Source organism: Salvia splendens, chromosome 4, assembly GCF_004379255.2.
Source record: "Salvia splendens isolate huo1 chromosome 4, SspV2, whole genome shotgun sequence".
NCBI classification, from domain to species: domain Eukaryota; kingdom Viridiplantae; phylum Streptophyta; class Magnoliopsida; order Lamiales; family Lamiaceae; genus Salvia; species Salvia splendens.
The window spans coordinates 286,930-310,698 of record NC_056035.1 but is presented as its reverse complement, the minus strand read 5'-3'; the positions used below and the strand labels follow the sequence as shown (position 1 = coordinate 310,698).

The 23,769-nt window shown below is 38.3% G+C and overlaps 3 protein-coding genes, 1 long non-coding RNA gene and 1 other non-coding gene across 5 annotated transcripts; 3 read left to right on the top strand and 2 right to left on the bottom strand.

Annotated features, from left to right (window-relative positions):
- Positions 1 to 489: 489 nt before the first annotated feature.
- On the bottom strand, positions 490 to 9,497 carry LOC121800268 (uncharacterized RNA-binding protein C1827.05c-like; the record flags this gene model as incomplete). The annotated part of the gene is made up of 6 exons (XM_042199841.1): positions 490 to 661; positions 878 to 988; positions 1,074 to 1,143; positions 1,284 to 1,381; positions 8,503 to 8,550; positions 9,474 to 9,497. Coding segments are annotated over 6 exons (399 nt in total), but the record flags the coding sequence as incomplete, so codon positions are not given.
- LOC121801720 lies at positions 6,188 to 6,294 on the top strand. The gene has a single exon (XR_006050656.1). It is a non-coding gene; the product is annotated as a small nucleolar RNA R71 (small nucleolar RNA).
- Positions 9,498 to 10,450: 953 nt separating the features above from the next.
- LOC121800262 lies at positions 10,451 to 12,367 on the bottom strand. The gene is made up of 5 exons (XR_006050466.1): positions 12,227 to 12,367; positions 11,447 to 11,524; positions 11,299 to 11,379; positions 11,142 to 11,221; positions 10,451 to 11,047 (listed from the first exon to the last, which is right to left on the bottom strand). It is a non-coding gene; the product is annotated as an uncharacterized LOC121800262 (long non-coding RNA).
- A 2,850-nt stretch (positions 12,368 to 15,217) lies between these two features.
- Positions 15,218 to 19,678, top strand: LOC121797804 (subtilisin-like protease SBT4.3). Its single transcript, XM_042196527.1, has 10 exons — positions 15,218 to 15,584; positions 16,264 to 16,358; positions 16,477 to 16,568; positions 16,663 to 16,909; positions 17,242 to 17,731; positions 17,849 to 17,943; positions 18,171 to 18,386; positions 18,478 to 18,601; positions 18,684 to 18,894; positions 19,028 to 19,678. The coding sequence occupies exons 2-10, from the start codon at positions 16,279 to 16,281 to the stop codon at positions 19,567 to 19,569; spliced, it is 2,097 nt and encodes a 698-aa protein (XP_042052461.1). The 5' UTR covers positions 15,218 to 15,584; positions 16,264 to 16,278; the 3' UTR covers positions 19,570 to 19,678.
- A 1,107-nt stretch (positions 19,679 to 20,785) lies between these two features.
- On the top strand, positions 20,786 to 23,642 carry LOC121797700 (protein MANNAN SYNTHESIS-RELATED 2-like). The gene is made up of 6 exons (XM_042196377.1): positions 20,786 to 21,111; positions 21,517 to 21,640; positions 21,715 to 21,785; positions 22,132 to 22,217; positions 22,307 to 22,883; positions 23,068 to 23,642. The coding sequence occupies exons 1-6, from the start codon at positions 21,010 to 21,012 to the stop codon at positions 23,344 to 23,346; spliced, it is 1,239 nt and encodes a 412-aa protein (XP_042052311.1). The 5' UTR covers positions 20,786 to 21,009; the 3' UTR covers positions 23,347 to 23,642.
- Positions 23,643 to 23,769: the final 127 nt, after the last annotated feature.

The following is a 23,769-nucleotide window of genomic DNA, read 5'->3' as shown; positions in this document are numbered from 1 at the left end:
CCGTCAAATAATGGACATCCACAAATCACATTATTTTATCAATTGTTGGTATATTTTAATTTAATTAGAATAAAAATTATCAAACTATAATAATTAGAAAAAAATGCATAATTTAATAAAATAAAAAATAAAACCAATTTTTGAAAGTAGAATAGAGAAATTTAGAAGAGTGGAGATTGTTATGGTGCGAAAATAATGAGAGGAATGAGTATATTTATCGAAAAAAATATGAAAATTCAAAAAAAATAAAAAAAAAAATTCATTTCCGGCGCCCCTCCATGCGCCATGTCCACGCCGAGTAATCCCCCCCGGGCCACGGCCCTCCGTTTCCACCCTATAGGGCACCGCGGCCCAGCCGTGAGGACACCGCTGCGCCCTATTTTCATTACACATCACATTAATCGAACACCCTTTACTATTTGTAGTTTTGTTTAGATCCAAGAAGCTTAGTTTACATTAATCTAATGTACTTGTTTCGACTAACGAGTATAACCCAAAAGAAGCTCAATAGACTTTGAAGATTGAGATATGAGATTCAACATTTAATACAAGGAAAATAAAATTTTGGCTCCCATTGTTTTAGTATTAATATAAAGATCAACAGAATTCCTCCTCAGTCTGTGAATCTAATCTTCTTTGGAGCAGCCTGCACACAGCCCACCTGCAAATCACATAATAACCAAAACCATTAGTGAAACGAAAATCGATCGTCTTTGTCTGCCCTTCTATGAGAAACTATTCCCTATCAATTTCATATAGCAAAGTTTAACGACGTGACAAGGTTATGACAAATAAATCACTACGAGAATATAAGGACGGGCTTTCAAACCAACAGATCGAAACTAGGGGGAAAAGATAAGAGATCACAAAATCTTACCATTTCTGGGCACTCATAATCAATACCAGCTGCCTCAATGCGCTTTCTTCTCTTTTGGTCCCGTTTCAGCACGCCAGTAACTAATTTCTGCTGCTGCTCTAGGGTCCGTTCCTATGAATCATATTTGATAGAGAAGGAAGTATTAGAACGAGAGAAATCAAAATACGAGAATTCCAGAGTCTTGTGTGTTATTCACCTTGTCATGGTGCTTCCTCTCAATGAGAACCCTGTCCACTGGCTTGTAAGAGCGGCCCACGCCTTTCCATCTGAAAAATATTTCTGGTTAGAAAGGCGCACTAAAAGAACTCTAAGGGCACCATTCAAATCCTCCAACGACCAAAATATTGATTTCAAAACAGAATATTTGAAGAAGCTAGATTGATGGTCAGTCAAAGAATGTACTCACAATCTTGGATGAACTTTCTCAGGAGGAACAATGCTAACTTGGAGGAGGTGCTCGTACATTAGATAGTTATGCATACATTCTTCAACAACTTTGGCAACCTGCATCGGCCAGAATATTCGTTTGTAAGAAAGGGGAACAGAGCATGCAAAGGAAGATATGATATTATATTATATAGAACTGTTGATGTGATATTTTAGAGTTCTTAATCAATGTATAAAGATTATCAAGTTCAATTATTTTAACTCTAATAATACTACACTACTGCAAGAATACAGTATCGTAGTAGTATTTCAAGTGTCGATCCACAGGGAGGCGAGATTGCTTACACTTAATATGACTACACAAAGTATAAAAAGATTTTGTTTTAATTTTGAGATGGTTAACTAACTTAAGCTACTGAAATGAGATTTTTGACACGAGAAAGACAGGTCACTCCAAGTTGCTCACTAAGCTTGCGTTGTTTTACACCATTTACAACGAAACATACGACGGGATTATAATTATCAACCTAATCGCGTGCACTGAACATGTCTACGACGTATAGTTCACAGTCAGCTGAACACTTGTTCCATGAACCAACTTTCAACGACATTTAATTCCTGCGGAAGCGCGGGAATAAATGTCGTCTACTATAATCACTTACCTAATCCACTATCAATTTATCCCCTGAACAGTTCTAAATCGAAAGCATACCAACAAACGATCAATCCTAAGCTATGTTAAAGAGACAATAGTTAAGATTTAACAACACTACATCATTAGCCAAAAACGTAGCATTTTAATTATCAAACACATTGTTGGTATCAAACATACGATTCAAGGTGTTAAAACAAATACACAAGCCTAGATTACAACTCGGAGCAACAAAGAGAGCCTAGCCTATACACATGGTAGAATGTAGAAATAAAACCATAGGTGTGATGCTCTCGTCGAGTGGAGTCGGGATTCGGGAATGGATGATCGGAATAATGGCCGGAATGCCTTCCTTCTCTTCTTCCTCTCCTCCTTTCTCTCCCTCTGTCTTTTTCTCTGTCTCGTTCCCCCCCTCCAATTCATTTTCCCAGCCTTTTTAATCCTTCAACCGCTGGGTCAACTGCAAAATCGCAGTTACGCGACTAAAACGCCCGACCGGGCGAATTCAAAGGAGGTAATCGCCCGACCGGGCGAAAGGCTACTGCATGGCCTCGCGGGAAACGCCCGACCGGGCGTTTAGTTGAAATCAGAACGCCCGACCGGGCGAACTTTCTGGACTCCGCATGCACAATATGGAAACGCCCGACCGGGCGTTTAGCGACATCAAAACGCCCGACCGGGCGAACTCTCTGGAATCTCAGCTATGCATTTCCGACGAACTTCCAGCTTCTAACACCCGAAACTACACTCAAAGCACGACTTGGTGAGTTATAATTAACATGAAATCCGGGGTAAAGAATAGGAAATAAGCTTCGCATCAAATACCCCCAAACTTAAGCTCTTGCTCGCCCCGAGCAAGGTACATTTTTTAGCACAAAAACTCAACGCAAGTCTACCCCGCAGAGAAATTTTCATCACAAAGAATCATGTAGGGACGTGAGTGACAAAATCTAAACCCCCAACATTTCCAATCGAGATTTCCCACTCTCAAGAACAATCACTCATCCCCCTAGAACGTCAAGTTAAGGTGCACTTCAAAATAAGTCCAAGCATGCGATCAAACAACTCAAACCATCATCATTGACTCATTAAGCAATACTAACCACATAGACTCACAGATTTCAAATCGAACCTCTTTAACTCTACCAAGTTCTTTACACAACATCCACAAGCATCAACGATTAGGTCCAAGGTCTTATTTCAAGGTTGTAATGGGGCTAGGGACGAGGTAGGATAAGTATGGATAGTGAGCTCAAAGGCTACACATTTGAGTGCCAAAATCTTCACTCCTACAACTTCCTTCCAAAGATTAACCAACGAAAAAAAATACAACCAAACCCACACTCCCCCAAACTTGAGATCTATTCCCGACGAGATTACACAAACAAACATAGAAGCTCTATCTTTATTTCATCAACTTATTTCTCTTTTTTTTTTTTGTTTTTGTAAAGACCTCGACTTTTGTGAATTTGGAGGCCGTCTTTTTCTTTTTCTTGTTTTTTTTTTTCTTAGAACTTCATTCTTTTCACCTTCTATCAAGTCTAGAAATGTCTACTCTTTACAATTCACCACCCACACTCAAACTCAAACCACAAAGCTCAACTTGTATTTAGCACCCAAATAGTAGCAAGGTCTATCGATGAGGCTAAAATTAGGCTTATTTCAGTGGCTAAGTGTTTGGCTAAGTGTTTACACAAAGAATAAGAAATTAAGCTCAAGGTGGCTTCTAGGGGATCATTTGATGGACTAGGCATGTGATCATTTGGCCATGGAGTTCATCCTAGTGCCTTGTCCTCCCATATCGTTAACACAAACGAACGCAAGCACTTCACTCGATAAAGCAAATCAATCCAAAATAATTTCCACAAGTCATGCGATTTTCATACTCTCCTCAACTTAAGAAATCGGATGTAATCACAACATGCTCTTTCAAATAAATTCATGCACCCATTCCATTCATCCTAAGCTTCAAAGATCAAGTAAGATCAAGTAAGATTTCCTAACCAGAAAGCCGAAGATAAAGCATGCACCCGTCAACTACATAGATTCAAAACATCTTTATCACGCAAAACACCCAAAAAACATACATCACAAATCATTCATAACCCCCCCAAACTTGAATGCATCATTGTCCTCAATGCATGCAAAGAAGACAAATAAAGTAAAGGGAAAGGAAACTCCCCCAAACTTGGCATGACGTCCATAGTGCATTCGGGTGGGAGGGTGGGTGTAAAAATCCTTTGCAGGTGTGCTTCCTCCTAAGCTCCAATCCTAACTCCCAGTTGCTCCTACAAAAAAAACAAAAACTACAAAAAGAAACACTCAATTCAAAATAAATGTTGGAGGAAAGAATTGAGCAAACAAAACCTCCAACATATGAAATCAAAAATAAAAACAAAAAAACTTGGGTTGCCTCCCAATCAGCGCCTTTGTTTATAGTCGTTGGCTCGACCTTCTTCATCCTTGTCTACCTCTATCCAAGCTCCCATAGGCGCTTCTCCGCCTTCTCTTGCTCGATCACCAGCTCTTCACCATCTACTCGAAACACCACCGTGTTTGTCTTGGTCTTAATCACAACATCCCCGGTCGCTAAGAATGGCCTACCAAAGAGGATAGGCATGTCCTTGTCCTCTTCCATCTCTAGGACAATAAAGTCGACCGGGAGTACAAACTTGTCCACCTTCACCAAGACATCCTTGATGATCCCTAGTGGCTTCACAATTGAGTGATCCGCCAATTGTAGCTCAATATCGATTGACTCAATCCTCGCTTGTAGACCGATTGACCTCGCCGTCTTCAGAGCCATCAATGATATTCCCGAGCCTTGATCAAGTAGGCACTTTGGGAACTTTTTATCTCCCATCTCACATGGGATCACACAACTCCCAGGGTCTCGTCTCTTCGCAGGTATCTTCCCCTTCACCAATTGTGAGCAAAATGCGCTCAATCTCACCACACCATCCTCTTGTATCTTCTCCTTTTTTGCGATAAGGTCCTTAAAAAACTTGGAGAATTTAGGAAAGTGTAGGAACAAATCCACTAAGGACACATCTACTCTGACTTTCCTAATGATACTCATCATCCAATCGAGTCCTTTCTCTTGAGTTATTTTCTTTGTCTTCTTCTTCTCGATTGGGAAAGGAGGCGGGGGGATAAAATCTGGAAAATTAAATGGACACTTCGGGTCCATTGCCGGACTTAGCGGGATCTTTTTGCGGATATCCTTCTCTACTCGAATTTTTCCACTTGAATCGGATTCTTCACCATACTTCTTGCTGCCAGATGCAGCCTGAACTTGACCATGTTGGGCACCCTGCACCAACTTGGGACCTCCCTTACATGCCTCGTCCGCCCGTGCGTGCGAGGAATGCAAGCCTAACATCTCATCCGCCCCCGCGTGTGAGATGCCGGAAGTACCTTGGCCGTCAATTAATGGTGTCGAACCTAACTCGCGACCACTTCTTAGCTTAACTGCCTTGCACTGCTCATAGCCCTTAGGATTAGGCACCGTATTGCTTGGGATGGTATTCGGGATTCTTGTATGTGATGATGTAGCTAGCTGCCCGATTTGAGTCTCGAGGTTCCTCATTGTAGCTTCCATCTGACCAAACTTTTCCACCGTCTTCTCTTTGAAATTCTCATTCTCCCTTTGACTCTTAGTCATAAACGAGAGAATCTGTCCCAATTGATCCTCGACTGATGGCTTCTTCTCATAACCCGGGGGTTGAGTGTTTGTCCTCCATTGGTTCCCCGAGTTGTTGCTAGGACCACTTTGATTCCAGTTCGATTGCTGAGGCCTCCAATTCTGCTGATTGCTGTATTGGTTGCCTTGGTTAAACCCTTGGCAATTGTTGCCAATGTAGTTCACATCCTCGATTGGTGGTCCTTGAAGACTAGAACATTGATCAGTATGATGCCCTCCTTGACACAATCCACATCTCATCACTGCCACTGCTTTGGGTTGAGGAGTCAGTTGCAGCGATTTCACTGCCTTTGTCATCGATGACATCTGGGTGCTTATATCTGCCAATTGAGCTTCAATTGCAGATACTCTCTCTGCATCCTTTGTAGCACCGAATGTGTCTCCTCCTTTCTCCGCTGCTCTCCTTGGGTTGTGCCAGTTCCGTTGATTGTTAGCCAACCTTTGGAATAAGGCTCTCACCTCCTCATGCGTTAAGTCATCCAGGTTTCCATTAGAGCCTGCAGTAACTAGTCCCGTGCCTTCATTGTTGAGTCCCTTGTAGAATTTCAAAAGGTCATGCCCCGGAGCTAGACCATGGCTCGGGCATTTCCTTATCAGGTCTGTGAATCTCTTCCAAGCTTCTGCAAAGGACTCATCATACTTTTGATGGAAAGAAGTGATCTCTTCTCTCAATTTCTCGATCTTCATCGGGGAATTATATTCTAAGAGGAACAACGTCTTCAACTCTTGGAATGTTTCAATGTTGTAGCCCGGTATAGAGTCATACCAAGCTCTTGCTTTCTCCCTCAGAGAGAATGGGAATAAGACCCTCTTGATCAGATTGTGTTCCACATTCGGGGGTCTGTGAGAGTTCGTCAACTCGTAGAAGGCATTGAGGTGGCTCATCGGGTCTTCATCATCCCGTCCATGGAAAAGATTCCCCCCATTCACCAAACTAATGTAGTGAGGTGGAATGTTGATGTTGTTGTTCGCATAAGCAAACTCTCCGGGGTACTCAATTCCCGATCTAAGAGTGTCGCCAAACCTCACAACGGGTGGTGGGACAGCGTTGTTGTTATTATTGTCGGCCATCGACTCAGCTTCCAGATCACTGTCACTATTCTCAAACAATGGGTTATCTCTGATTGGACTCGGCGAATCCTGTTGAATTTCAAACCCGGCTGAACTTCCTGACCCTTTCCTTCTTTGATAACAGAGTAATCCGAAAGGCGGTGTACCCTGAGATCTCGTGTGCATTCACGACTTTCTTTTTTTTTTTTATTTTATCTACACAACAGAAAATACACCAAGCACAAGCACAATATATTTCCTAATTACCGAAAGCGAGACCTCTCGACAACTTCGGGGTAAGTACTATAAAAAGTGTGTGCTTAAGTGAAAAAACTAAACTACCTAGAAACTAAACTAAGAGTTAGCTAAAAATTACCTAAAATAATACACTCCTTCGTCTTCAAGTCCGGACGTGGTAGATGGCTATCACACCGTAGAACACGAACAATGTACCTAAAAAACTCAAAAAGAAAAATCAAACAAAACGAAATAAAAACTAAAACACTTAAGCATAAACAAGCTATTGCCTCCCCGGCAACGGCGCCAAAACTTGATGTGATATTTTAGAGTTCTTAATCAATGTATAAAGATTATCAAGTTCAATTATTTTAACTCTAATAATACTACACTACTGCAAGAATACAGTATCGTAGTAGTATTTCAAGTGTCGATCCACAGGGAGGCGAGATTGCTTACACTTAATATGACTACACAAAGTATAAAAAGATTTTGTTTTAATTTTGAGATGGTTAACTAACTTAAGCTACTGAAATGAGATTTTTGACACGAGAAAGACAGGTCACTCCAAGTTGCTCACTAAGCTTGCGTTGTTTTACACCATTTACAACGAAACATACGACGGGATTATAATTATCAACCTAATCGCGTGCACTGAACATGTCTACGACGTATAGTTCACAGTCAGCTGAACACTTGTTCCATGAACCAACTTTCAACGACATTTAATTCCTGCGGAAGCGCGGGAATAAATGTCGTCTACTATAATCACTTACCTAATCCACTATCAATTTATCCCCTGAACAGTTCTAAATCGAAAGCATACCAACAAACGATCAATCCTAAGCTATGTTAAAGAGACAATAGTTAAGATTTAACAACACTACATCATTAGCCAAAAACGTAGCATTTTAATTATCAAACACATTGTTGGTATCAAACATACGATTCAAGGTGTTAAAACAAATACACAAGCCTAGATTACAACTCGGAGCAACAAAGAGAGCCTAGCCTATACACATGGTAGAATGTAGAAATAAAACCATAGGTGTGATGCTCTCGTCGAGTGGAGTCGGGATTCGGGAATGGATGATCGGAATAATGGCCGGAATGCCTTCCTTCTCTTCTTCCTCTCCTCCTTTCTCTCCCTCTGTCTTTTTCTCTGTCTCGTTCCCCCCCTCCAATTCATTTTCCCAGCCTTTTTAATCCTTCAACCGCTGGATCAACTGCAAAATCGCAGTTACGCGACTAAAACGCCCGACCGGGCGAATTCAAAGGAGGTAATCGCCCGACCGGGCGAAAGGCTACTGCATGGCCTCGCGGGAAACGCCCGACCGGGCGTTTAGTTGAAATCAGAACGCCCGACCGGGCGAACTTTCTGGACTCCGCATGCACAATATGGAAACGCCCGACCGGGCGTTTAGCGACATCAAAACGCCCGACCGGGCGAACTCTCTGGAATCTCAGCTATGCATTTCCGACGAACTTTCAGCTTCTAACACCCGAAACTACACTCAAAGCACGACTTGGTGAGTTATAATTAACATGAAATCCGGGGTAAAGAATAGGAAATAAGCTTCGCATCAACTGTACTACCTCAGGAGACATAAACTCGATGAATCCAAAATGCTTCAATTTCCCCGTCTGTTAAAAAGAAAAAATGAAACAAAATACATAAATGGAGCAACTGAAAGAAGATCTAGAGTAACTTTTCATTTTGAACAGTACAATATAATCAACTTCATAATGCACATGATTTGACAGAGGAATAAAAAAATGCTTGATCTCACAAATACAGACATGCAATACTTTCAGAATATTGTTCTCATATTGACAGCCAGAAAACTTGAATCCTATTAACTGTCAAGACATACATAGTTAATAGAAGTTGATCACTGGTATACCGTGCTTCAAGTTTATGTGAGGAAACAACTGAACTTGCAAGCATAATACTCAACTAACAATTACCTAAAGCAATGATGCAACAAAATCAAAAGACAGTGTACATCCACATCTACTATCAGGACAATGTAGGCTTACAATCTACATAAAGCAAGCACGAGTAACCAAAGTTATGCATAAAACCCCAAATTATTGAGGCCGTAAAAAAGCGGGAGAACTAGTTTAAGCAAGGTACCCAAGTGTTTGTCTTAACGTCTTACAAATTGATTATAGTTGAAACAACAATCACTTTTTTTCGAATAGTTACATACCAACTTCCACACTGTCTACCGACCTCACAGTAGTATAGATATCTCATATTGCATACAGTAATTATCTTAACGCCAATACAGGGAAACTAAAGCATCAAGTGTAGCTTACAACACAAGTGGTAAGCAAAGCACACAAGTCCCATAATAGAGGACAAAGACGGTTGCACGAACATACTACTTAGATAACAACAGAACAAGTCTACAGACGTAGTAACGAGCTCAATCTACTCTCACATATGATCATCTGAATCCAATTTCAATACAACAACATAACCTATACAACAACCAATCAATCAAACTTCCCCAATCCAAAAGCATATTTGCAATTCAAAAACAAACAAAAAAGTAACTAACCTTCCTATTCCTAGCAATCCTGAGTTACCGAACTGCTGAAAGAAAGCTGCAAAAGTCGATTTCACCGAGTTAAACAAACACAGTATATTCAAGCGAATGTAATTATAGAATAAGCAAAACAAACCTTCCATCTCAGTTTCATAAAATCCGTGTGGAATTCTTCCAATATACAAAACGGTTGCTTTGTTCTCTTTATTCTCGGTCTTCGGAATACTCTTCGCCGGACCGCCCTCCAAAGGCTATATTTCCCAAATACAAGCAAAATAGTTAATTCCATAAGAAGCGACAAAAAATTGCAATCAGCATTGCAGAAAACTTACACCGTGAACGATTGAATGAAGAAGGAGCGCGATTGAATGAAGAAGAAGGAGCGAAGCGCTGCGAATTTTAGGATGGCAGAGTTTAGATTTTTTTTATTTAAGCATATGATATTGGTTTAATGGGCTAATGGGCTTGTCATATTTATTAATTTAATGATCGGGCCAATGGGTAATTAAATTCGACCTAGTTGGGCTTGAAAAATACTGTCATTGAAAAGAATATTAAAATAATGTTATATTATCAGAATTTTAGAATTTATAAGAAAAAACATTTTTTATATAAAATTTCGAGAACATTATATAAAATGTTTTTAGATGAGCATTAAGATTGGTTTGTGATGGAGGATGACTAAGATTATTGTGCTGTTGTGCTCTTATGTGAAAGCGAAGATTGATTTGTGATCTTGTGATGATCAATACAGATTAAATTCATACAAATACTGTTTTTGCAATGCCCATTATAAATTGAAGAATAATTCCTCACGGTTCATCGTATCAATCAAATAATATACTTTTTGTTTCCCCATCAAATGCAGAGCTATCCAGCTTGTGAATGCTTCAATAGATGAAGAAACAGGCAAAGTTAATGCAAGTGGTTTATCCAATCATGCAACAATAGCTAGCTCTCGATTTAACACTAAAAGCATGCAACAATGATACAAGCAAACTATATATTTACAAATATGCAACCATATGTAAGTAGTGATTATTTATCCGTTTGACAGAACAACCTTATTATACTACAAACTATAAAGGAGGGAACTATTTAGAGGTTCGTACAACAATCTGCTACACAAATCCATATCACAACACAAAAGTGCTTTGTGATTTTAAGCAATGAATGTATCAAAATATGAAGTTGGCAGTGGTTTGAAGAATTTACAATTGATCCAGCTTCTTTTCAAGTAGATCTTTAATCATATCTACAGACACAACAAGTTGGTGAAGCAGGTCTATAACAGTCGGGGAATCATTGAGTGAATCCTTAGGCGCAGCAATCGAACGTTCCACATCATTCTGTGGAGACTCAACAACCTGCTTCCCCTTGCACTTTTATAGTTTTTAGAAGCAGCATACTTCCTGAAGTCCCTCTGGCTGAGGCTTTGAGATCCAGCACGTGAGGTGTAGAGACTGTTACGCTGGCTAAACATTACCCAAAGCGACGCTCTTGACCTTGGGCATTAATGAAGATATCAGCTTCTGGACAATTTTCTTTAAGAAGAAATGCCATCCGTGTCATTTCAGGGATTTCAACTGTAATATAACAGAAAACAATAGTAAAACATACATTGTACTCTCAACTATAAAGTAAGAGAGAGTATTCCTTAAGGAAAAACAAAAACTATACTAGTTTGAACATGTTGTGGAGGTTGTTGTAGTTGTTGATTAGACCCAAATTGTTGATCCCATCCTCATTGAGGAAATCATCTGAAAATATACAACAAGTTAAAAGCAAATTCTCCTCTAAATACAATTATATAAACAAGGAAAAACAAAAACTGTACCAGTTTGAACATGTTGTGGAGGTTGTTGCAGTTGTTGATTAAGACGGAAATTGTTGATCTCATCCTCATTGAAAAAATCTCCTGAAAATAAACAAAAGTTAAAAGCTAATTCTCCTCTAAATACAATTATATAAACGAAGGTAATTACCAGCAACATCAATAGGTTCTTGTGTTTGTAGATTGAGAGTAACATCTTCAACTAGCAGTGCTGAATTGAATAGACAATCTGAAATAAAAGTTAAAAGCTGAACACTAGATCATAAACATAAAAGAGGAAGACCAAGGAAAACTAATTCCACTAATTCAGAGACTCTATCACTCCATATAATGTCACACCACTCTTCCTACTTCCATATACACTCAAGCTCCTTCACAACATAACGCTGTGCACCATCCCACTGAACATAACCCTTCTACTCCAATATCTACCTCACATAATGCTACTATTCCTCTCCAGATTCTCTCATCATACTGAACCTCATGATCAGCACCTCATTTCCTCTACTCATGAACCACTCACCGATTTGTCTCATGTTTCTACATCATCATCTTATACCGGAGAAACCATAACTCATTCAATATATCATAAACTTAAAACAGGAACGCCAATCAGAGCAAACGTATCATTTTAAACAGAAAGAGAATAGATCTCAAGATCAGACTGAAATCTCGAATGAGAATTTCAATCGATATTGGAGAATCCGGTGGCAGATCATAAGCCGGCAAAATCTTCCAAATCACGTAATCATCATAGAATCGCATAATTATAATACCCATAGGTAACAAGAAATCAAAATACAATAATAAGAAGTTATGATACCGATTTTCATAACAAATAGGAATTGTGATTAGCTAAATACCGCCAATCAGAGCAAATGTATCATTTAAAACATAGAATAGAATTGAAAATCAGAATGAGAATACCAACCGATGTTGAACGAATCTGGATAATCCGGAGGTGGATCATTGTTGTTAATCACTGCCTGTGAGAAAAATGACTAGAGAAGATGACGCTACTAGAGATAGATGACGACAGACAGAAAATGTGAGGAAGAAGGTGGAGGTGAACACAAGGGAGACAGATTATTTCTTAATCAGTAATCACCTTTTTAATTAATTATAATCAGTTGTTCCAATTTTTTAATGAATATATTTTGCTAAATTCACTAATCAATATATTTGTATATAAAAAATTATTTGATTTTATATTTTTATATTAATTTGTTGTTATACTATATTTTTATGATTTAGGTTTCATGTGATGATATATAGATGGAGGCAGACAGAAAAGGTGGTGGAAAAGATAAGATGGAGGCGTACTAGAGCATAAGAGAAGACAAAAATGGATTACTTCTTAATTAGTTATTTCAAAAGTTATTTCATTTTGTATTTTATAATAAATTTTTATTATATATATTTATGATTTTAGGTTTTTGTATGATGATATATTGATGGAGATGAAAAAAAGTGGGGGAAAAGATAAAATGGAGGTGTACTAGAGCATAAGAGAAGATGGAGGCGAATTAATTCTTAATTAGTAATTACTTTTTTATTAATACTAATTAGTAAGCTCAATTAGGTTATTGACTATTTCTTTGCCTAATTCACTAATTAATATTATATTTATATAAAATATTTGGTTTAAAAAGTTATTTAATTGATATATTTATGATAAATTTTTGTTATATATATTTGTGATTTTTGGTTTCTTATGATAATATTGTTTATCATTGTATAAAATGGAGTATAATGTAAAATAAGTCCGATGAAAATAAAATGGATCGTGCAGGAATAATCCCTTATCTTATTAATTATTAATCCATGATTTAAGTGTGGGCCAAGAAAATGATGTAATTAGGTTGTTTTTAATTGTTAAAATGATCTTAATAATTAATTATGTGTTTAATCGTTGAGCTCGGATAAATTATATTTTCTTCATGATTGAATCTTCGAATTATGTGAAAATAAAATATGAAAGCTGATTAAGGGAGAACCCTGACAAGAATAAAATAATTCCTTGTTAAACTAATTCAATTGATATAACTGGCCAATATCGAACCTTCAAGTCAAGAAAAGATGGGAGTATGAGAAATCCCTTATCTCGATCTTGTTTCCAAAAGTAATTTACAACTCCGATTTAATCAACATAAAATTTAAAGAAAATATAGCAAAAGAATAGCATGCATGGCATCAAGTTAGTGTCTTTCTCAAAATTAAAATTAGCTTGTTATTTTATTTCTAAGAAGGGAAACCCACGAGGAAAGAAATGTTGAGAATTGGAGAATGATTACCGAAATTCTTGGAAAGCAATAAAGGTGAACTTTTTATTATAAATACTAATGTGGATGAAAATGTGAAATAATTTTCTAGTTATTATTTATATATGCAAATAATGTTGTCTTGCCATAAATAATTTATTTTATGTGTATGAACCCTATTTGTTTGGTTGGAACAAAAGAATCGAATTCGGGTCTGAGTGAGGGTGGTGTCCCTACTCGGATTAACGTACACAGGTGAACGTGGAAGGTGGCCACCTTCCACGACACAAAGATGATATAGTGGAGGCCATTAAGAGGTGGCCACCTCACTAGCTGGAGAAAGATGTAGGTGACCGTGGGAGAGCACCATCTCCATGGCACCTGGTGTTCAGATATGGCAGAAGTACAAAAAGAACTTAGACTGATAAGTCGAACTTTAGCTCACAGAGAATTTAGTAAGCTCGTGCCTTTTAAGAGAAAACTCTCGAGTGTTACTGTGATGGCATGACAGTAATTTAAAAAATGTATGTATGTATATTTCGGCAATGTGTTCACTGGGTACCTTTGTACTCACCACTGCATGTATTTCTAAATGTGCAGGTTGAGCGGTGATGGGGGAGAATGTTGAGTAGAGTTGATTTCATTTTTATTTTAAAGTAGGAACTCTCTACATTGATTGTTCTTTTTCCCTGGTGACCAAGAGTTATTTGAAGTTGTTTTCCCTTTATTTCTGAGTGATATTTAGTCTTTGTTCATCCCCTTTTGTTCCCTCTCCTCTTATTCCCCACCCCTGGTCATGGTTCCCCGGCTTTCCTATCCATATAAAGTGCGGTCGTGACAATTGCAGTATGAAAGTAAAATATAAAACAAGTCTCTATAAATACTCATTCATAAAACAACTTATTTCAACGAAATTCAAACAATAAAAAATAAGAAGAAAGGAAGGTTGACGAATGATCCAAACTAACAAGGAATGCAAATTGTCGAATTTGGTTTTGAAATTGGTGAGTATTTTGTGAAATTTTATAGTCATGAACTTTTGTAATATTGCGACTTTCAATAGTGAACTTCTTGCATAATTTTATATCATGAACTCTTGTGGTCAAACACAAAGTTACAATATAAGACATGTGATTGATTTTTGTTTGAAGGACTTACCTACGAATACAAGCAAACTGACTGGATGAAAAAAATGATGCCGACGTATGACAATGGAAGTGCTAGAAAATATTAACAAAGAAGATGAAGGTTACTCATATAATGGAGGCGGAAAGAAAAAGTTGGGGTAGAAGATAACTGGAAACGATATTTTGCGGACAGAGAGAGTATATAAGAGAAGGGGGAGGGGAATTCTTTAACCTAATTAAATTTATTTTTTCATTATTTTTTAATTAATGGTCTATTGTTGATTGATCCTTAAGTGATGGAATCATGGAACAATGATTGAGTTTAGCACGGAAAGTTACAATCATTTATAATATTTTATTTTTTTCACTTTCAATAATATTGATATCATTTGGATAATTATATGGTGCCAATTGGAAGATTTAGATTATTCCACTACCGAGATAAATCAAATATTTGATGTATGTTAAAATATTGTTATATTAAAATGACACGTTGGATTCTATAACTCCTTAGTTAATTAGGCCGCTTATTGTTAATTGGGCAGCTTTTATGTTAATGGGCTCAGATTATGAAGCTTTTGACTGAATGCTGAAGCTCCTTTAAACCGAAATTATAAATCCGGTCCGTTACTTCAGTTCAGCTTCAGCCTGACAAAAATGGCGGCAACGGCAACCGTCACCACCTACCACAGCGGAGTGTTTGGGCGGCGCCGCCCGTCTCAATTCCATACTCCTGCGTTTGCGCGGCAATCTTATGACTGCAAGCTCAACCGGAAGCAAATAGGTACGGAAATAGAGGTGGTGAAAAAGATGCAGATTAACTGCTCGAACAAATGTCAAAGGGAGTTATTGCTTAAACGAGCATGATTGATCTGAATGCAAGGCTTCTGGTTTCGGATTTGTAAGTAGCCTTTCTTTGTACTGTTTGTCTCATGCATGAGGATAATTCATAGATATGGAGTTTCTGTTGTTGATAATATATTTTAACTTTGGAATTTCCTAAATACAAAGTAGAATCCTCGGAACTGTCAAAGGTATATAAAATGTGACAGATTCTGTTCTAAAAAGATACTCTACTTACTTAAATTCAGCCACTTTGTGAATATTATATGGCGCCACAGAATAAACAAAACATGCCCCATCGTAAGTTTAGAAACAAATCACGTTTCAGACAGGGAAGAAATGAGTATTATGATAGCCAAATTATTGCCCTCTTTTTTTCCCTCAAACACATGATTGGCATTTAAGGCTAACCAAATACAAAGAATTGAACAAATCTTAGGATTCCTTATATACTTATATACCATCAAGAATATGTTAGCAACTACTATAAGAAGTTGCTACAGTATCTTGGATTCATAGGTGTAAAGATGGCTACACTATTTTCGTTTCAATTCTTTTATATTTTTCTTATATTTTCATCTTTTTCCATCATTTTGAGTTATGCTTCGGAAGAAGAAAGGCAGGCAAGTCCCCATTTAACCATTTTTTCATGTTTAGTTCCTAAAAATGGCTAAATTACTACAATATTCACATCTTCATCTCATATATACATATGCATATGAACTTGTTCATCTCAGGTTCATGTAGTGTACATGGGAGGTATCCAACAGCACGACCAATACTCAGTTTCGGCGTACCATTTGGACATGCTCCAACAAGTCATGCAAAGCAGGTAGAACATTACTAGAACACTGAGTACACATGACACCTTTTTATGTGTTTTGTGTGTGTGTGTGTTCGATCTATTATATTCCTATTTTTAATTTGTGTGTGTATTTTTTACTTTATAGTTTTGTTAGTGAATCCTTGGTGAGGAGTTACAACAGGAGTTTCAATGCCTTTGCAGCCAATCTCACTAAAACAGAAAGAGACAAGTTGGCTAGTAAGCTTAATTCTTCCGTTTTAATTTTTAGAATATTGTTGTTTATCGTTATTTATACGAAAGATGGCATTTTTCTCCTTTTTTCACTACATAGGTTTTGAAGAAGTAGTTTCAATTTTCCCTTCTCGTACTCTACAAACTCAGACAACAAGATCATGGGATTTCATGGGATTCCCCGAAGATGTAGAAAGAATGCCAGCAGCTGAAAGCAACATCATTATTGGCGTCATCGACACTGGAGTCTGGCCTGAATCGGAAAGCTTCAACGATCGCGGCTATGGTCCTCCACCTAAGAAATGGAAAGGAGTATGCAGAGGTGGCAAGAACTTCTCTTGCAACAAGTACTATTCTTCTCCTAATTTATCTCTCATATATAAAGAACAAACATGAGATTAGGAGATAGCCCATTTGGTCTATAAACGTCACCCCAAAGCACATGCCTCCTCCGCCCCTTGTTATGCTTAAGCACTCGTTTATTACTAAGGAAAATTTGATCTTTTGGAGTATATATTTAACCCAAAGCATAAATAATAAATAAAAAATAATGTGTAGAATTAAGTGGGATAAGCACATGAATAGTGTAAGTAAGTGCTTAAAGTTTAGTGTTTTTGTATGCATTGGGACGTGGATGCCTTCCTGGTTACATATTAAAAGCAAAGGGGTTTTCTCGCAGGAAGTTGGTGGGTGCGCGATTCTACGGCCCCGAATCCGACTCAGCTCAAGACATGTACGGCCACGGGACTCACACAGCGTCCACGGCTGCGGGTCGGGAGGTGAAAAACGCAAGCTTCTACGGATTGGGCCGCGGAACAGCGAGAGGAGGAGCACCTTCCGCGAGAATTGCCATCTACAAAGCTTGCTCTCCTCTATGCCTGGACACTAACATCCTAGCTGCATTCGATGACGCTATAGCTGATGGAGTAGACATCATCTCGATCTCCATCTCCTTAGGCGATCCTGTTGATATCAAGTACGACGCGATCTCCATCGCTGCTTTTCATGCCATGCAAAAGGGGATATTGACGGTGCAGTCCGCTGGCAACAATGGGCCGATACGGGGAGGCATCAGCAGTGTCGCACCGTGGGTGTTCTCAGTTGGGGCGAGCACTCTTGATAGAGCGTTTTTTGATAGAGTTGAGCTCGGAAATGGGCGTGTTGTTGAAGTATGTTCTTTTTTTGGTTGTTTTCGTGCTACTTTTATTATTTTTATGTCATTGTAATCTGCAACCGCTATTTTTACACTAATTAATTTTGTTTCTGTTGTGTCTGTTTTACACTAGGGTGGTGCTATTGATACTTTTAAGAGGAAGAGAGTGAAATGGCCTCTTGTTTATGGGAAGGATGTTTCTAGAAACTGCACTGAAGTAAACTCCAAGTAAGTCAACTTAGGTTCTTTCTTGGGTTCTTGACACTTGACTATTTCATTGGACATTGTTGAGCATGGAGTCTAAAAGAAAGTGAGTCACTTCACAATCATGTCACACATTTGTGGGCTTTATTACATGTTATGTTTTTGGCTCAATCTAAATCCTATTGGTTTGCTACATTGCCTGTATCCAAAGTTGTAGTCAAATCTCTGGTTTGACTTCATAATGTTCTCAGGAAATGTGCTGAAGGATGTTTGACCAAAACTCTAGTGAAAAACAAGATTGTGGTTTGTGACGAATTAGCAGATTCAACTGAGGCAATCCTTGCTGGTGCAGCTGGGATCATCAAGAAAACACCCTCCATCTACCCTCCTTTTGTCGTCCCATTCCCAGAATCGAGGCTAACGCATCAAGCATTCGCCTCGATTCTCAGCTACATCAACTTCACGAAGTCAGAAATCAGCTTCCAGCGTTTTCTCATAAATGTCCAAATTTTTGAATTCTTGTTTTTTAGAGTATCTTCTCTATTGAGACTCTTGTAGGCATGCAGGTACAATCCCTGAAGCATATATCTCATCAACAAAAACTAGGCATGATCACTCAGCTCCAAGAGTTCTTGGTTTTTCAGCTAGAGGGCCAAATCTCATCATTCCAAACATTCTAAAGGTACAAACACACACTGCATTGCATCATATTTGGACATAAACATGGTTTTCAGAAATGAATTCTTGATTTATCCAACAAACAGCCTGATGTGACGGCGCCTGGGACGACCATCTTGGCTGCGTTTTCGCCTGCTGCAACGCCTAGCTTGCTCGTTGACAAGAGAGCTGTCAACTTCAGCATTCTTTCTGGAACATCAATGGCTTGCCCTCATGTATCTGGAGCTGCTGCTTATGTGAAGTCTTTCCGGCCGGATTGGTCGCCAGCCGCCGTCAAATCGGCACTCATGACTACAGGTAAATCGGTGACTCCCTCTGTCCATAATTATAGTCTCTCCACTCTATCTGTGCATATCGAGTATTCGTGTTTAATGGATTTGAAAAAGATACAAAATCCGAACCCTATACACTGCTTGTTCGCCACATGCAGCGTGGAGCTTGAAAAAACAAAAACTCAAGGATGCGGAATTTGCATACGGAGCCGGACACATCAATCCGGTTAGGGCCACAAGTCCCGGGCTCATCTATGACACCTCAATCGACGATTACATCAATCTACTATGTAGTTTGGGGTACAACACAACAACAGTGCAACAAATAACTAGAGACAACAAAAGCAATTGCCCGAAAACCGGCAATGTTGGATCAAAACATCATGATCTCAACTATCCTACAATGGCTGTCAAAGTTGAGAGGAATGCATCGTTTTCGGTTGAGTTTACGAGAAGGGTAACTAATGTTGGCCGCGCAAAGGCCGTCTATCGGGCCAAGATCATCAGAGGTTCTGGTATCAGCGTCGTTGTGAAGCCGAGAATTTTGAGGTTTAAGGCCTTGAATGAGAGGAAATCTTTTGTTGTTAGTGTAGAAGGGAATATTGGTGGCAAGAAAAAGATTGGTGCTTCACTTGAATGGAGTGATGGAATCCATAGAGTTAGAAGTCCAATTGTTGTGTATGATGATTCTGCTTTTTAGAAGCATTGATCATTTTATGTGCTTGTGTTCAATCATATTTAAAACCTAGTAACTTCTTGTGTTTCAATTTATGGTTAATTAAAGAAAATGATGCAATGTTTATTTAATTTTTAGTTTTCCTCTGATTTTAAAACGTTGCAATTATAAACAGTTGTTATTCAGTGCCACTTTCTTGGCAACTACAGTTATTCATAAGTAAAACGACATCAATTTTGTGGTAAATACCTATATATTCTCTAGAAAACATGATGAAAATAGTGGAATGTGAATTTACGTATTTCTTAAAATGATGTTGTGATATGTTTGAAAATCGCAAATTCAGGTGAACATTATTGTATTACTCATTTTCAAAACATCTTCGCATCTGTATTTACTACTATAATTTTATTCAAAAATATTAAATGATAGTATATTATTTCGACCACAAAATCCTCTAAAATTGGGTTGTTAGAAGAGAAAATATAATTATAAAATCAGTATCACTCTATAAAATATGTTGGCTGTCACTGAATTCTTGTACATAGGATGTGATACGTAATTCTTATTAAATTATAAATGCTAGTATTAATTGCTTTACCTACTAAAATTGAAGATTAGGTAGATGATGATACGTTAAAACTTAAATTATAGATAGATGAGTTGACAGGCCACCAAAATTTATGCTGAAATACAAGTCGGAAAAACACTTAATTTACGCCTCGATTTACGTTTATTTCATTCTTTATAATTAGAATACTCATTAGTCAATGCTACAAGGAACTAACACATGTTATTATAGTCTAACTTTCTATTTTACTAGTAGTTCTTACCGCAACAATAAATAGATTATCCTTTAAAATTTTCATTTTAATTTTAATAATTTATCAGATTTAAATATTAATGAGTAGCATATCAAAATCCATTTTATGTGCATGAGCTAACAATTTCACTTTCACTTACCACTCTTTACGCATCCAATTTAAATAGTTCAACCGAGAAAACATTGATTAAAATCAAGCACTTCAATATTAGTGCACATAAGTTAACTACTTTGGCGCACCGATTTAATTTTGGCCTGAAAAAGGAAGAATTCGGAGGGTAATTGAGACAATAGGAGCGCATGTTGCTCTGGAGATAGTGAAAATTCCCTGGCATGATCACTTGCATAGAATTTAGTGAAAAATAGGAATCCAACAAAAAGAGAGTAAGAGAGAGGAGATGCAGAGATATAGGAGGCCAATCGTTTTCGGTAAACTGTCGGTGGTCTCCCTCAAAAGAAAAAAAGTACACATAGTGGAGGTGCCACTGCGCGTATAGATACATTATGATTAATCAATCACGGCGTGGTGATTATTCAAATTAATAACGTATAATCGCACTGCAGCTCTCTACTCTCTCTCCCATCGACTCGATTGAAGCGCGAGTATAGAGAGAGCGAAAAGAGAGTGAGATCTGAAAGCAATGGGTGTGGATCCGAGGCAGGTGCTGGCGGGGGTGCTGACGGTTACTATGTTCGTAATGCTAGGCGACATGATCAAGCGCGACCATTTCGATACGGTTCAAGTATGATTCTGTGATGATAGTTGTCGGAGTTACTGTTTGATTTGACCAGTTGCAATGGCGTTACTTGTGTATGTGTGTGTGGATTCATTTGTGGAATTTTATTGTGCTGTGGAAAGTTTGTTACTGATTATGTGCATTTGATGTGATCTCAATTGGTTTGTGGCGCCTTTTTGGCCCTAAAATCATGTATTTTTGGAATCATGCATCTGTGATTTAGATAAATGGAGTTGATTGAATGATTACTGTGTGACAGACACTGTATTAACTAACTATTAAGATATTGGCTATTGGCTTTGATAGATTTTGTTTTGGACTTTGATTGTGTTTTATACTGATGGAGAAACTGTGAGTCTTTTTTCTTTCTTTTTTTCCTGTTCATGTGCTGATTTTTTACTCTTTTCACAGCCGGCTGTTCATGATACGAACAAGGTTGTGGAGTCTACGATTGCTAGTGTTGCAAAAGGGGCTGATGGCCCTTGGAAGGAGGATGGTCTGACATTGAAGCCGTGTTGGAAGAAGCCGGTTTTTGGTGAGTTCATTAGATTTCTGAAAGTTTTGCCATTTTCTTGTGGATGTGTGTCTTATTTGATGTTTTGGTGACAGAGGAGGCAGTTGAATCTCTTGGGTATGTTACGTTCTCACTCACTAACGGCCCGGAATATCATGTTTCTCAGGTAGATTCGTATACTTTACTCGAGACATTGTTGCACTCTTCAGTTTGTTTCTAATGGGGGATGGGATGAATAATGATGTATATATAAGAGAACTTGCATATTCAAATTGCCTTTTTTTGTTTTCACTTTATAACATACTGTACTCCATAAACGCATCGATTAACTATTAGAATAAGTTTCTCTGGTGCGCTTGATGAGGAGAAAGGTCCAACATTTGAAAAGGAATAGCTTTAATGAACCATCGCTTAAACTGGTAGTAAATAGCTACGACTGGTTGATGTGCTGTAGTTATTCTTCGAGAAACTTCATTTCTCTTGGCTCATTTCCTGGTTATCATCTTTATCAGATTGCTGATGCTGTAGTTGTTGCAAGACAACTACGGGCGACACTTGTAATCCCAGACATTAGAGGTAGTGAACCCGGTGATAGAAGGTAAAATGAGGCTTCCACCTTTCTGCTGGCTGCTGTTCTTCTATGATGAAGCACAAATAGTCTCATTATAACAGTTCCATATCTTTCAGGAACTTCGATGATGTCTATGATGTTGATAAATTCATTACGAGCCTCGATGGAGTGGTCAAAGTCGTTAAATCCCAGCCTAAAATATCAGCTCGTAATCTTGCAGTAGTGAAGGTCCCTAATCGGGTTACCGAAGAATATGTAGCTGACAATATAGAAGCAGTTTTCAAAACCAAGGGCAACATAAGGCTGGTTACCTACTTCCCATCAGTTAACATGAAAAAAGATAAAGAGAAGACCGACACAGACTCCGTTGCATGTTTAGCCATGTTTGGGACACTGGAGCCTCAGACGGAAGTTCGTGAAGTTGTTGACTCCATGATTGACCGCCTCAAGACCCTCAGCAAGAAGTCGAACGGGCAGTTTGTGGCGATTGACTTGAGGGTCGATATACTTGAGAAAAAGGGCTGCCACAAGAATGGCGGCTCTGGATCCAAAAGTTGCTACAGTCCTCAAGATATAGCTTTCTTTTTGAAGAAGCTGGGCTTTGAAAAGGACACCACGGTATACGTGACCCAAACAAAATGGCACAGCAGCCTTGATTCTCTAAAGGACTTCTTCCCGAAAACTTATACAAAGGTATGGTTTTCATCTCATTGTTTCTTGCCTGATAGCTCATGATCCCCATAACATCGGTTTAAACATTCTCGTTCTTGAATGAAATCTAGGCCTAGTTGTGAAAATTATAGCAATGTTGAAGCTTGTTGATCCAAAGCCATATTTTGATGGTACATAACATCTCATTCTCTCTAAACTGATGTAGGAGTCAATAATGCCCATGGAGAACAAGGACAAGTTCCTGAACTCAGACACTACTGAATTTGAGAAGGTGATAGATTACTACATATGCTCGGAGAGTGATGTTTTCGTTCCAGCCATATCCGGGCTGTTTTATGCCAATGTTGCTGGGAATAGAATAGCTTCTGGCAAGACTCAGATACTTGTTCCTGCGGATATTCCTGGCTCAAATGCAGCTCCCGAAGAATTCATATCGTCTTACGTGACTAAAAAGAACCACTTTGCATACGCATGTTTTTGCTAGGTTCAAACTATGGGCAGTGGCAGTTTTCCCATACCAAGTCGATAAGTGCTCTATTTATAAGCTGGGGAAAGGGTTTGTTTTGCAAAATGTATTTCAGTTGTTTCTGATTGAAACCTCTCTCTCGTGTTTTGGCTTGAAAGGGTTTTTGGTAGGTAGCAGAGGGGCTTTGCTGTGATGTAGTAATAGATAAAGAGACTTAAAATGATTTGTTGATACATTGTATACGTAACTGTATCGCATCCGTGTTTGTTTGCTATAGTCATTTAAGAAGTGCGCATTGATACTGCACTTTCATACTGAGTGGCCCCACTTACTATATCAAAGAATACTTTTAAGAGTTGGATTTTCCAAAATAAGAAAACAGAACACAATGAATTACAGTATATTGTAAGTGACAGGAATGGATGTAAAGATAATTCAGTG